General features: G+C 42.0%; 1 protein-coding gene across 6 annotated transcripts in view; it reads right to left on the bottom strand.

Annotated features, from left to right (window-relative positions):
- Positions 1-15,090, bottom strand: part of POLH (DNA polymerase eta) — a 45,947-nt gene that overhangs the window by 19,646 nt on the left and 11,211 nt on the right. For 5 of the 6 annotated variants that reach the window (XM_060189860.1, XM_060189857.1, XM_060189856.1 and 2 more), the window contains exons 4-5: positions 13,358-13,572; positions 3,415-3,584 (exon numbers count right to left, since the gene is read on the bottom strand). In XM_060189860.1, the coding sequence (XP_060045843.1) occupies positions 3,415-3,584; positions 13,358-13,572 (385 nt within the window). The remainder of the gene's footprint in view (positions 1-3,414; positions 3,585-13,357; positions 13,573-15,090) is intronic. The other variant, XM_060189861.1, reaches the window with a different exon arrangement.

Raw genomic sequence — 15,090 nt, 5'->3', positions numbered from 1 at the left:
CCATGATGAAAATGATGACCTCAGGGAGTTGGGTGGCAGCGCTGTGGGTTAAGCGCATGTGGCGCCTAGCGCAAGGATCGGCCTAAGCATCCGGGTTCAAGCCCCTGTCCCCACCTACTGGGGAGTCGCTTCACAAGCCGTGAAACAGGTCTGCAGGTGTCTTTCTCTCCCCTTGTCTTCCCCTCCTTTCTTCATTTCTCTCAGTCCTATCTAACAATGACGACATCAATAACAACAACAATAATAACAAAAAACAACAAGAACAACAAATGGGAAAATAAGTAAATATAAAAAATTAAAAAGAAAATGATGACCCCCCCATTTATTTACATTTATTGATTAACAGTTGTCTATTTGGACTCCCAGATTTAGCAAGTTTCCATAATTTTGTATCTATGGTAAGAATTAGGCTCAAGGGAGTCGGGCTGTAGCACAACGGGTTAAGCGCAGGTGGTGCAAAGCACAAGGACCGGCATAAGGATCCCTGTTCGAACCCCGGCTCCCCACCTGCAGGGGAGTCGCTTCACAGGTGGTGAAGCAGGTCTGCAGGTGTCTATCTTTCTCTCCTCCTCTCTGTTTTCTTCTCCTCTCTCCATTTCTCTCTGTCCTATCCAACAACGACAACAACAATAATAACTACAACAATAAAAGAACAAGGGCAACAAAAGGGAATAAAAAAAAAAAAAAAAGAATTAGGCTCAAAATAATTCTTCAATGGTGCTTGAATGAATCCATGTTAAGTGAGATCAGCCAGAAAGAGAAGGAAGAATATGGGATGACCTCAGTCATAGACAGAAGTTGAAAAATAAGAATAAAAGGGGGGGAGGCGGGCAGTAGCACAGCGGGTTAAGCGCACATGGCCAAACCGCAAGGGCCGCTAAGGATCCCAGTTCAAGCCCCTGGTTCCCCACCTGTAGGGGAGTTCGTGTGCACAAGAGGTAAAGCAGGTCTGCAGGTGTCAAGTCTTTCTCTCCCCCTCTCTTTTCCCCTCCTCTCTCCATTTCTCTCTGTCCTATCCAACAACGATGACATCAATAACTACAACAATAATATAAAAAAAAAGGCAACAAAAGGGAAAATAAATAATGAACAAAGGAAAAACAAAAAACAGAACTTGGACTGGAGCTGGTGTATTGCACCAAAGTAAAAGACTGGGGTTGGGGAGAGGGTTCAGGTCCTGGAGCAGGATGGCAAAGGAGGACCTAGTGGGGGCTGAAATGTGGAAAACTGAGAAATGTTACACATGTACAAGCTATTGTATTTTACTGTAAACCATTAATCCCCCAATAAAGAAATTTTTAAAAAGTCATCCTTCAAAAAACATTTTCTCACACTAGTAAGATTTAAATTTTTTTTATATATTTATTTATTCCCTTTTGTTGCCCTTGTTTTATTGTTGTAGTTGTTGGATAGGACAGAGAGAAATAGAGAGAGGAGGGGAAGACACAGGGGGGAGAGACACCTGCAAACCTGCTTCACTGCTTGTGAAGCGACTCCCCTGCAGGTGGGGAGCTGGGGGCTCGACCCAGGATCCTTAAGGTGGTCCTTGCGCTTTGCACCATGTGTGCTTAACCCGCTGCGCTACCGCCCGACTCCCACTAGTAAGATTTCAAAATGTAAGCTCTTTTCAAAAACAACGGTACTTGAGTCATATTATTTTCAAAAGTTATTAATTTTTAATATTTTTATTATTGGACAGAGAATTTGAGAAGTAAGAGGGAGATAGGGAGAGAGACAGAGAGAGACTTGCAGCCCTGCTTCACCACTTGTGAAGCTTTCCCTCTGCAGGTGGGGTCCAGGGGCTTGAACTTGGGTCCTTGTGCACTGTAATGTATGTGCTTAACCAGGTGTGCTACCACCCACCCCCTCAAAAATTGTCTTTGAGTACAGGCCCTGGAAAAGGATGACAGAGGACCTAGTGTGGGTTGTATTGTTATGTGGACAACTGAGAAATGTTATGCATGTATAAACTACTGTATTTACTGTAAACTGTAAAATAATCCCCCAGTAATTAAAAGATCTCTTTTCATGTTTGGAAGTCCAATGTTTTTATCCATTACAAACATCCTAAGCTAGGGAAAGTATATTTTCTTTTTTTTAATATTTATTTATTCCCTTTTGTTGCCCTTGTTTTATTGTTGTAGTTATTATTGTTGTTGTTATTGATGTCATCGTTGTTAGATAGGACAGAGAGAAATGGAGAGAGGAAGGGAAGACAGAGAGGGGAGCCAGGGGCTCAAACCAGGATCCTTACACCAGTCTTTGCATTTTGCGCCAGCTGTGCTTAATCCAATGCGCTACCGCCTGACTCCCTATTTATTATTTTTTAAAAGCTTTTATTTATTTATAAATGAGAAAGATAGGAGGAGAGAAAGAACCAGACCTCACTCTGGTACATGTGCTGCCAGGGACTGAACTTGAGACCTCATGCTTGAGAGTCCAATGCCTTATCCATTGCACTATCTCCTGGATCACCCCTTATTTAATTTCAAGGATGGAAAGGGAGACAGAACACTGCTTTGCCTTGATTTATGGTGGTGCTGGGGACTGAACCTAGGATCTTTGCTGTCTCAAACATATAAATCTTGTTGCATAACCATTATGCTATCTCCCCAGCCCAAAGAGAAATCTATTTTAAAGTATATTGTATATTTACTTAGCTTTGCTCTGTTTAACAACAGGTATCTCTTTCTCTTTGATCCATGGATTCAAAACATATATACTGGGGGTGGAGGAAGGGGGAGTGGGAGCAGAGAGAAAGAAGAAGGGAGGAGAACCAGAACATAACAACTCTGGGGTAGAACATGGAACTTGGGGTTGTTTTTTTTTTTTTTTTTTTTTTTTTATGCCTCACTGTTTCTTTCCCTCTCTGTCTCTTTTTTTTCTGATTTTTTTTTTTTATTGAGGAATTAATGTTTTACATTCAACAGTAAGTACAATAGTTTGTACATGCATAACATTCGCCAGTTTCCCATATAACAATACAACCCCCAGTAGGTCCTCTGAATCCTTCTTGGACCTGTATTCTCCCCAGTTTTTTTTTTTTGTGTATTTATTTATTTATTCCCTTTTGTTGCCCTTGTTATATTGTTGTGGTTATTATTGTTGTCATTGTTGTTGGATAGGACAGAGAGAAATGGAAAGAGGAGGGGAAGACAGAGAGGGTGAGAGAGAAACAGACACCTGCAGACCTGCTTTACCACCTGTGAAGCGACTCCCCTGCAGGTGGCGAGCAGGGGGCTCGAACTGGGAACCTTATATAAGCCAGTCCTTGCGCTGTGCGCCACGTGCATGCACTTAACCTACTGCGCTACTGCTGGACTCCCGGAACCTTGAGTTTTTAAGTTCTTCATTCTGCCTCTGTACCACCTCCCAGGTTACCAAAGTTTTCTTCTGAAGTCTATTAGGCTTTACCTTGTTGTGTGAAATTCCAGCTGAACACTGAAAGCCAGTCTGCTTCTCTATGGCTGCTCTCATTTCTTCTACAATCACTGCTCCTACAGTGAGCTGCAGGTCTGGAGAGGCGGTGTTATCAATTTGAAGAGAATCAAGCCATTGAGATAAGCCTTGTTTTCGAATCTCCTCTGAAATAGTTGAAAGGTCACATTTAGACTTGTTTAAAAAAATATCAGGATTTTTTTTTTTTTTTGGCCACCAAAGTTATTTCTGGGGCTCAATATCTGCACGGTGACTCCACTGCTCTTAAAGGTTGGGTCATCCCTCTCCCCTTTCATTTTCTGATACAGAAGTAGAGATGGGAGGACAGAGAGAAAGAGTTATGCCTGTAGTAGTGCTTCATCACTCATGGGTACTGGGGGCTTGAAACCAAGTTCTTGTGCTTAGTAACATGTATACTGTAGCTGGTACAATACTGCCTGGTTCCCCTAAATTGGGTTTTTTAAAAACAAAAAAGAATTGGGAGTCAGGTGGTAGCACAGTGGGTTAAGCACAGGTGGCGCAAAGTGCAAGGACCCTGGTTCAAGCTCCCAGCCCCCCACCTGCAGGGAAGTTGTTTCACAAGCGGTGAAGCAGGTCTGCAGGTGTCTATTTTTCTCTCTCCCTCTCTGTCTTCCCCTCGTCTCTCCATTTCTCTCTGTCCTATCCAACAATGACGACATAAATAACAACAACAATAATAACTACAACAATAAAGGCAACCAAAGGGAAAAATATTTTTTTAAAAATCTATAAAATAAGAATTGTTTATAACTAATGAGAAAGATTTGACAGAACCAGGGTATCAATCTGATATACGTAGTGCCAGGAATTAAACTCCAGACTTCAAACCTATAAATAAGAATCAGAATACGTTGTGGTCTGGGAGGTGGCGCAGTGGATAAAAAGCACTGGACTCTCAAGCATGAGGTCCCGAGTTCAATCCCCGGATGCATATGTACCAGAGTGATGTCTGGTTCTTTCTCCTTCTACTTCCTCATAAACAAATAAAAATCTTTAAAAAAAAAAAGAATCAGAATATTTTTGAATCATGCTACCTAATTCAGAAATGTTTAGCCATTAGGTATTAGATACTATTAGATTTAAAAAAGGCATTTTTAGAAAGCTGAATACAAGATCACTTTCTACTGAAATATACTGATTCCAGTAGTCTCAGCTTAAGTGTAACAGAATTTTAATGTTTTAGTACGCAAGAGCATTTTATATTATATTCATGACCACTAATTTCACTGTGGTGGAGGAATACTGATACTTTGGTAGGAAGGCATGATGCAATCTACGGCCATACCACCCTCAACACGCCCGATCTCGTCTGATCTTGGAAGGAAGGCATGATGCAATATCATTAATACTATCAATATTAATATTAATATCAAAAATACATTCAAAGTGGTATGAAACTGTACCTCAAAAGTATATGCAGTTGGGAAGTCGGGTGGCGGCACAGTTGGTTAAGCGCACGTGGTGCGAAGTGCAAGGACCCGCGTAAAGATCTGGGTTCAAGCCCCCAGCTCCCCAACTGCAGGGGAGTCGCTTCACAGGCGGTGAAGCAGGTCTGCAGGTGTCTATCTTTCTCTCCCCCTCTCTGTCTTCCCCTCCTCTCTCCATTTCTCTCTGTCCTATCCAACAACAACGATAGCAACAACAACAATAATAACTACAACAATAAAAAAAAAACAAGGACAACAAAAGCATATGCAGTCCTATAAATCAACATTACCTCAATATTTTTGACTATTTAATTTATTTATTTGATAGAGACAGAAATTGAGAGGGAAAGGGAGATAGAAAGGGAGAGGGGGAGCTGGGTGGTGGTGCAGTGGGTTAAGCGCACATGACATGAAGCCCAAGGACCAGTGTAAGGATCCCAGTTCGAGTCCCCGGGTCCCCACCTGCAAGGGAGTCCTTTCACAGGCGGTGAAGCAGGTCTGCAGGTGTCTGTCTTTCTCTCCCCCTCTGTCCTCCCTACCTCTCTCCATTTCTCTCTGTCCTATCCAACAACAATGACATCAATAACAACAATGACTACAACAATAAAACAAGTGCAACAAAAAGGAATAAATAAATATAAGAAAATTTATGAAAAAAAAAAGGGAGGGAGGAGGAACTGGGCAGTGATGCAGCTTGTGAAGCACAAGGACTGGTGTAAGGATCCCTGTTTGAGCCCTGGCTCCCCACCTGCAGGGGAGTCGCTTCACAGGCGGTGAAGCAGATCTGCAGGTGTCTGTCTTTCTCTCCCCTTTTCTAACTTCCCCCTCTCTTGATTTCTCTGTCCTATCCAACAATGACAGCAGTAAGAACAACAATAAAAACAACAACAACGACGATGATAAACAAGGGCAACAAAAGGGGGGGAAGAAAGGGAGAAAGAGACACCTGCAGCAATGCTTCACCACTTGTCAAGTCTTTCCTCTCCCCTTGCCCCCACTATTGGGGATTGGGGGCTTGAACCCAGATCCTTGTGCATTGTAACATGAACACTCTATTAGATGTGCCACCACCTGCCTCCCCATTACCTCAATTTTTAATGATGTCAATTCCCCCACATAACCAAAGATAAAAATTAATGAAGGGCAGGGGTAGATAGCATAATGGTTATGCAAAGAGACTTTCATGCCTGAGGCTCCAAAGTCCCAGTTTCAATCCCCTGCACCTCCATAAGTCAGAGCTGAACGGTGCTCTGGTTAAAAAAAAAAAAAAAAAATTGGGAGTCAGGTGGTATGCACGTGCAGCAGCTTAAGCGCAGGTGGCGCAAAGCGCAGGACCCACCTTAGGATCCTGGTTCGAGCCCCTGGCTCCCCACCTGCAGGGGAGTCGCTTCACAAGTGGTGAAGCAGGTCTGCAGGTGCCTATCTTTCTCTCCCCTTCTCTGTCTTCCCCTCCTCTCTACATTTCTCTCTGTCCTATCCAACAACGACAATATCAAGAACTACAACAATAAAGCAAGGGCAACAAAAGGGAATAAATAATAAATAAATAAGTAAAAATTAATGAAAATGAATCTCTTCTCCAGAACTTTCCCTACATCCCCTTTTTCTTCTTCTTCTTTCCCTGCCAGAGCTTCACTAATTTTCAAAAGACATTAAAATACATGCAGTGAGGGGGCTGGGCAGTGGCGCAGCAGGTTAAGCGCACATGGTGTGAAGTGCAAGGACCTGAGCAAGGATGATGGTTCAAGCCCCTGGCTCCCCACCTGCAGGGGAGTCGCTTCACAGGCGGTGAAGCAGGTCTGCAGGTGTCTATCTTTCACTCCTGCTCTCTGTCTTCCCCTCCTCTCTCCATTTCTCTCTGTCCTATCCAACAACAATGACAGCAATAACAATAACAATGATAAACAACAAGAGGAACAAAAGGGAAAAAAAATAGCCTCCAGGAGCAGTGGATTCACAGTGCAGGCACTGAGTCCCAGCGATAAACCTGGAAGCAAATAAATAAAGTAAAATATATATATATATACACACACACACACACACACACATACAGTGAAAGGTAGGTATACAGGAAAAGACATGACAGTTTAAAGAGGCAGTCATGTGGTATGAACAAGGCAAGAAAACACAAAGCATCTTGGAGAGATGTACGCAACCCTAGTTTGAGCCCAGTCCCTACCACGCTGAAGGAAAATTTGGTGCTGTGGTCTCTTTGACCTCTCTCTCTGTGTGTCTCAAAACAAAACAAAACAAACAAACAAACAAAATCACATTGGAGAAATGCAGTGAAATTTCACTTACACATAGAGAAGAGTAAAGATGAGCACATGTGTCAAATACTTTTCTCCTCTGCTGGCTTATCTTCCTCCTCTAACACTGAAAACAGAACAGTATTCTTTGTCTATATGCTTGCTTTCTTTTTTTTCTGTATTTTTATTCGTGATTTAGTAGTGAGTTACAAAATTATAAGATGACAGGGGTACAGTTCTACACCACCCCCACCCTCTAAATGCTTTCTCTCAATGATGTTTCATACTTTTCAAGTATATAATTAATATTTATTTACTTACTTACTTATTTATTTAGAGAGCCAGGGTCTCATACATGCAATCTCCCACTCCTGGATCAATTTACTCATTCAGATGGAGAAGTGCCGCCAGGACAATCACACCTGATGCTACAGATTGAGTTTGGGCATATGTGTGGCAAGGCACTCACCCTACCCAGTGAGCTCTCTCTCTGACTCTTAAATGATTAGACAGCATAATGGTTCTGTAAAAGACTTCTATATAAGCCAGAGGCTCTGAGATCCCAGATTCAATGCCTGGCACCACCATAAGCCAGAGTTGAGCAGGGCCCTAGGAAGGAAGGAAGGAAGGAAGGAAGGAAGGAAGGAAGGAAGGAAGGAAGGAAGGGAGGGAGGGAGGGAGGGAGGGAGGGAGGGAGGGAGGAAGGAAGGAAGGAAGGAAAGTAGGTTGGCTGGCTGGCTGGCTATTTTTTTAGGCTGGGAATATGGCTTAGTGATAGTGTGCCTCACATACACTGGATATAATCCCTAGCACCACATGAAAAACTAACAAAGACATGTGATCCAGGAGATGGCACAATGGATAAACCATTGGACTTTCAAGCACGAGGTCCTGAGTTCAATCCTAGGCAGCACATGTACCAAAGTGATGTCTGGTTCTTTCTTTCTCTCCTCCTATTATTTCCCATTAATAAAATCTTAAAAAAAAAAAAAGAAAGAAAGAAAAAGTAACAAAGACAATGTAAGTTTAACTCTATCAATGATGATGCTTTGGTCTCCTCTCGTATGCTTTTTTTTTTCCATTATTGTTACTTATTGAATAAAGACTGCCAGAAATTGAAAGGGAAGGGAGTGATAGAGAGGAAGAGAGACAGAGAGACACCTGCAACACAGCCTTTACTGCTCATAAAGCTTTTCCAATGCAGGTGGGGACTGGGGGCTCGAACCCAGGTCCTTATGCATTGTAATATGTGCACTCAACCAGATGTGCTACTACCTGGCCCCATCTCCTCTCTTGTTAAAATCTAAAATGTTTCCCAGTTGGGGGACAGGGAGCTTCACAAGTGGTGAAGCAGGGCTGCAGGTGTCATTCCTTTACACATTGCTCTTCTCTCAATTTGTCTCTACTCAATAAAAGTATTAAAAGCTGAAAAAAAACAAAAGATAAAATGTGTCAGAAGCAGGGAGATAGCATAGTGGTTATGCAAATAAACTTTAAAGCCTGAGGATCCAAGATCCCAGATTCTATTCCCCATTTCACTATAAGACAGAGATAAGCAGTGCTCTAGTTAAAAAGACAAAAAGAAGGGGACCAGGCAGTGGCACACCTGGTTGACTGAACATGACATAATGTGTAAGTAACCAGATTTCAAGCCCCTGGTCCCCACTTGTGGAGAGGGGTCAGGTCACAAGTAGTAAGCAGTGCTGAAGGTCTCTCTCTCTCTCTCCTTCTCTCTGTCTTTATCGAAAAAAAAAAAAAAAAACTATTGTACCTCCTCAAGCATGAAACCCTCCAGGTTTGATCCCTGGCATTGCATCACTGTCTCATTAATAAGTAAATAAACAAACAAACAAATCTCACAAAACGGAAGGGGGGATGGGTGGCAGTGCAGCTGATTGAGCACACGTTACAAAGCATAAGGACTCAGGTTCAAGCCTCTCTACCTGCAGGAGGAAAGTTTCATGAGTGGTTAAGTACTCCTGTGTCTGTCTGTCTCTGTCTCTCTCCTCCTCTCTATCTCTTCCTTCCCTCTCAACTTCTGGTTGTCTCTAGCCAATAAACAGAGAAAGGAAAAAAAAAAGGGCTGGGGGAGTTGGGTGGTAGCGCAGCAGGTTAAGCCCAAAACACAAGGACTTTGTTTTGTGTGGCGCAAAACACAAGGACTGGCCTAAGGATCCCGGTTCAAGCCCCCAGCTCCCCACCTGCAGGGAGCTTCACAAGTGTCTTTCTCTCCCCGTCTCTGTCTTCTCCTCCTTTCTCCATTTCTCTCTGTCCTATCCAACGACGACATCAACAACTACAACAATACCAAAACAACAAGGGCAACAAAAGGGAAAACAATAAAAAAAAAAAAAAAAGAGGGTTGAGACAGCAGCGCATAATGGTTATGCAAAAAGACTCTCATGCCTGAGGCTATAAGATACCAAATTCAGTCTCTAGTACCACCATAAGCCAGAGCTAAGCAGTGTTCTGGACTCTCTTCCTCTCTGTTTATTTCTCACTCATTAAAAATAGTAAATAAATAAAATCTATTTTTAAAAAAGCAGATTGGGAAGGCAGTAATGGTTATGCAACACTTTCATGACAGAGGCTCAAAATTTCCAGTCCCAGTACCACTATAAGTACTCTGATTTAAAAAATAAAATAAACAACCAGGGCAACAAAAGGGAGTAAATAAATAAATAAACATTTAAAAAATAATAAAAAATAAAATAAAGGGGGCCAGGCAGTAGCACAGCGGGTTAAGTACACATGGTGCAAAGTGCAAGGACCCAAGGACCCCGGTTCAAGCCCCCAGCTCCCCACCTGCAGGGGAGTTGCTTCACAGGCGGTGAAGCAGGTCTGCAGGTGTCTATCTTTCTCTCCCCCTCTGTCTTCCCCTCCTCTCTCCATTTCTCTCTGTCCTATCCAACAACAACATCAACAATGGTAATAATAATGGCCACAATGACGCTATGGCAACAAGGGCAACAAAAGGGGGAAAAATGGCCTCCAGGAGGACCAGTGGATTCATGGTGCAGGCACCGAGCCCAGCAATAACCCTGGAGGGAAAAAATAAATAAATAAATAAATAAATAAATAAAAATAAGTCTTAACAAAAAAATTAGATGCCAGGGTAGGGGAAATAGAGTAATGGCTATGTGCTTGAGGCTCCAAAGTCCTAGGTTCAATCCCTGGCACCACCACAAGCCAAAGCTGAGCAGTGCTCTAGTCTTTCTCTGTATTTTTCTCTTTATCTCATTTAAATAAAATTAAGGGGAAAAAAGGAAACTATCTACTCAGGCCTTTAAAAATTTGGGGTGGGTGGTGGAGTACCTGGTTGAGCACATGTTACAATGAGCAAGGACCCAGATTGGAGTCCCCAGTTCTCCCCTGTAGGGGGAAAGCTTTGCGAGTGGTGAAGCAGTGCTGCAGGTGTCTCTCTGTCTCTCTTCCTCTCTATCCCCCACTTTCCTCTCAATTTCTGGCTGTCTCTATCTAATAAAGGTAATAAAAAATTAATAAAAATTAGTTTATAAATTTTCTACAAACATGGTTATGTCAACTTGCAAAATCATTTACTTCTTCATATTTGTGTAACTTTTATTACGTCTTCTGATTATACTGTCTTATGCACTTAGTAGAAACATAAAGAGCGTTATGACTGGGGAAATGAGCTAGAGTATGCAATTTGCTGGCATGAGTTTTTTTTGTTTTGTTTTCCTTTTTTCTGAACAAATCTCCATTGCTTCTATAAGCAGTGATACAGCAAGTAAACATCTTAGGAGTACCAGATTGCAATAACAGTAACTTGCTATATAGTTCTATTCAGTTTCCTTTTGGTTAATGCCTAACTTTCAAAGTATTTTTTAAAATTAATTAATTAATTATTGGATATAAACAGCCAGCAATCGAGAAGAAGGGGGAGATGAGGCAGAGAGATACCTGCAGGCCTGCTTCATCACTTCTGAAGCTTCCCCATGGCAGGTGGGAATAGGGAGCTTGAACCTGGGTCCTTGTGCTTTGTGCCACATGCGCTCAACCAGGTGCTCCACCACCAGCCAGACCTTCTTTTTTTCACTGAAAGTTAGTGAAAAAGTTAGTAAGAGTAACACAGAGTAATAGCTTTAAAAGTACATGTAACAGGGGGTCAGGAGGTAGAGTAGTGGGTTAAGCACACATGGTGCAAAGTGCAAGGACCTGCATAAGGATCCCAGTTCGAGCCCCTGGCTCCCCACTTGCAGGGGAGTCGCTTTACAAGTGGTGAAGCAGGTCTGCAGGTGTCTGTCTTTCTCTCTCCCTCTGTCTTCCCCTCCTCTCTACATTTCTCTCTGTTCTATCCAACGGACAACAACAATAACTACAACAATGAAACAAGGGCAACAAAAGGGAATAAATAAATAAATAAATATTTTTTAAAATACATGTAACAAATGAAGAAAGTAGATACACTATTATGAATGTAACCATTTTATAAAAAGTACTAGAAAATGTATATGAAATAAAGTGTAGATAATGTAGCAATAAATAAAAAGGAAAACAGAAATCTGGATCTCAGAAATAAAAATATTATAACAGATAATAGTAATTATTATTTTTATTAGTATTATTTTACCAGAGTACTGTTCAGCTCTAGCCTATGGTGGTGCTGGGGGGGACTGAACCTGGGACTCTGGAGCCTCAGGCATGAGAGTCTGTTTGCATAACCATTATACTGTCTACCCTCCACCCACAGATAATTATTTTTTTTATAGACAGAGAAAACAGAGAGAAAGAGAAACAGACCACAACACCAAAGCTTCCTCCAGTGCAATGGGGACCAGGCTTAAAACCTTGGTCAGCCACACAGCAAAGCAGCACACTGTTCAAGTGAGATTTTCACAAGCCTGTAACAGCCTGAGGCTCCAAAATCCCAAATTCAATTCCTAGCACCACTATAAGCCAGAGCACTGCAGTGTTCTGGCAAAATAATAAATAGATAAATAAATAAATATAGAAATGGACCTGATCTCAAATAAGTCTTTTTCTCCCTTTCCCTTTTTAGGCATAGAGTGAAAAAAACCACAGCACCGAAGCCGACTTCAGTGCAGTAAGGCTCATACTTGAGCATGGATCACATACATAGCAAAGTAGTTACTTTCCAAGTGAGCTATTTTGCCAGTCCTCAAACAAGCTTCTATAGCAAGGGATGAAATATCAATACCTGGGGGTCAGGCGGTAGCACAGCGGGTTAAGCGCACGTGTCACGAAGCGCAAGGACCAGCATAAGGGTCCCGGTTAGAGCGCTGGCTTTCCACCTGCAGGGGAGTCACTTCACAGGTGGTGAAGCAGGTCTGCAGGTGTCTCTCTCTCTCCCCCTCTGTTTTCTCCTCCTTTTTCCATTTCTCTCTGTCCTATCCAACAACGACGACATCAACAACTACAACAATACCAAAACAAGGGCAACAAAAGGGAAAACAATAAAAAAAAAAAAAAAAGAAAAGAAATGGAAGTTGGGCGGTAGTGCAGCGGGCTAAGCACACATGGCTCGAAGCGCAGGGTCCAGCATAAGGATCCCGTTCCAGCCACCGGCTCCCCACTTGCAAGGGAGTCACTTCACAGGCGGTGAAGTAGGTCTACAGGTGTCTTTCTCTCCCCTTGTCTTCCTCTACTCTCTCCATTTCTCTGTCCTATCCAACAACAACCATAACCATAACTACAACAAGAAAACAAGGGCAATAAAAGGGAATAAATAAATAAAAGAAATATCAACATATAGGTAGCAGGAACACAGGTAAATAAATGTTCTCCCCCAACCTACCCACCCCCAAAAAAGTCATTCTGCTGCGAAACAAACCAGAGTCAGGAGAAAATCCATGAGGTATGGATGGAACTTTAATCTGGTGTGTAGGTTAAAAACTGTACTGAATTCCTGGCAACCCAATTCTATTAAATTTTGTGCTTACAATTTGACAGTAATGTAAAATGAAACACTGCGCCCCAGCAATAATCCTAGTGGCAAAAAAATATTTTATTTATTTATTTATTTTCTTTTATTTCATATAAGACAGTGGAAACAGAGAGAGAGAGACTGTAACACTCTATTATATGCAGTGCCAAGGATTGAACCTCAGGAATGTGGGTTATGAGTTCTACCAGCAGAGCTATTGTATCTCCCCAGCTGTTAAGCAGTAGTTTATAGCATGATCAAGCACAGTGGGTTCCAAAGGCAGGAGCAGAAGCAATATGATGTTACAGAAGTACCTTTCTGAACAGTCCCTTCTGCTCTAGGGCCTTGAGGCAACCCTTCAATGTAGGTGCTTGGCAACAAGTCTGCTGAGATCCGCTGACCTTGTAGTTTTTGTAGTCTTTCATTTACAGCACTAGTCAAGTCTACATAAGCCTCGTCAATGCTGGCACGTTCAATCACAGCAAAATGAGACATTATCTCCATCACTTCAACACTGGCTTCCCGGTATCTAAAATATATAAGGAGTTTATGGATAGGCAACAAGTGTAGGCAACCTTGAAATTATCAGTCCTATCCCCACTTCTCATAATGGAACAGTAATAAATGCAATTAATGTTAAGTTCTCTTAGAGAGAAATGGTTTGAGGGGGTAGATAGCATAATGGTTATGCAAACAGACTCTCATGCTTGAGGCTCTAAAGTCCCAGATTCAATCCCTTGGCACTACCACACGCCAGAGCTAAGTGCTCAGAGGGGGTGGGGGGGGGAGCTTGACAGAGACTAGGCAGTAATCTAACTGAAGGGAGTCATTAAATAGAAGGAGAAATAACAGAAGTAAAAGGTCCATGGAAACAAACATTTTTAGTGTGACTCTAGAGTAGAAAGTATCTGGAGCATATAAATATCTACATGACAAGTCTCTCTCTAGAGAGGAAAGAAATGCTTCAAACTAATTTTTTTTTTTTTTTTTTTGCCTCCAGGGTTATGGCTGGGGCTCAGTGCCTGCACTATGAATCCACCGCTCCTGGAGGCAATTTTTCCCATTTTTGTTATTGCTGTTGTTGGATAGGACAGAGAGAAATTGAGAGAGGAAGGGAAGACAGAGGGGGGAGAGAAAGACACCCGCAGACTTGCTTCACCAACCATGAAGCAACCCCCCTACAGGTGGGGAGCCAGCCCTGCCTGGAACCAGGATCTTTATTCTGGTCCTTGCGCTTTGTGCCACGTGCACTTAACCCACTGCACTACTGCCCAACCCCCAAACTAATTTTAACTAGAAAATATTACATGTGGTCCCTGGACACAGTGGATAAAACACTGACTCTCAAGCATAATGTTCTGAGTTCAATCCCTGGAAGCACATGTACCAAAGTGCTGTCTGGTTCTTTCTCTCTCTCTTCCTATCTTCCTCATTAACAAATAAATAAAATCTTTTAAAAGATAAAAGAAAACAGTGGTCTGGGAGGTGGAGCAGTGGATAAAGTGTTGGACTCTCAAGCTATGAGGTACCGAGTTCAATCCCCAGTAGCCCATGTACCAGAGTAATGTCTGGTTCTTTCTCTCTCTCCTCCTATCCCTCTCATTAATAAATAAATTAATTAAAAAAAAGAAAAAAGAAAACATTTCACATGATCACCTACTCCTATTGTTATTTTCATATACCTACCACATAGTATTCTGCTTCTACTTTTTTTTAACTTTTTAAAAATTATTTATTTATTTATTTAATTTGCCTTCAGGATTATTGCTGGGGCTTAGGGCCCACACTACGAATCCACTGCTTCTGGAGGCTATTTTTTTCCCTTTTGTTGCCCTTATTATCTGCTTCTACTTTTATCTTCAAATAAGAGGTAATTTTGTACTGACTAGTGAACCCAAGAATTGGGTTTCCTCAGGATAGTATTCTTCATTACAAATCAACAAAATTATGCATGGATCTTACACTTCAGCCAATGAAAAGTTTGGCTACACATGCACACACATACACAACAACCAAGTCCACTCATTTCTGGATAAACTAACATGGT

Source organism: Erinaceus europaeus, chromosome 4, assembly GCF_950295315.1.
Source record: "Erinaceus europaeus chromosome 4, mEriEur2.1, whole genome shotgun sequence".
NCBI classification, from domain to species: Eukaryota; Metazoa; Chordata; class Mammalia; order Eulipotyphla; family Erinaceidae; genus Erinaceus; species Erinaceus europaeus.
Note: the sequence above shows the minus strand (reverse complement) of the source record. Positions and strands in the feature narration are given on the sequence as shown.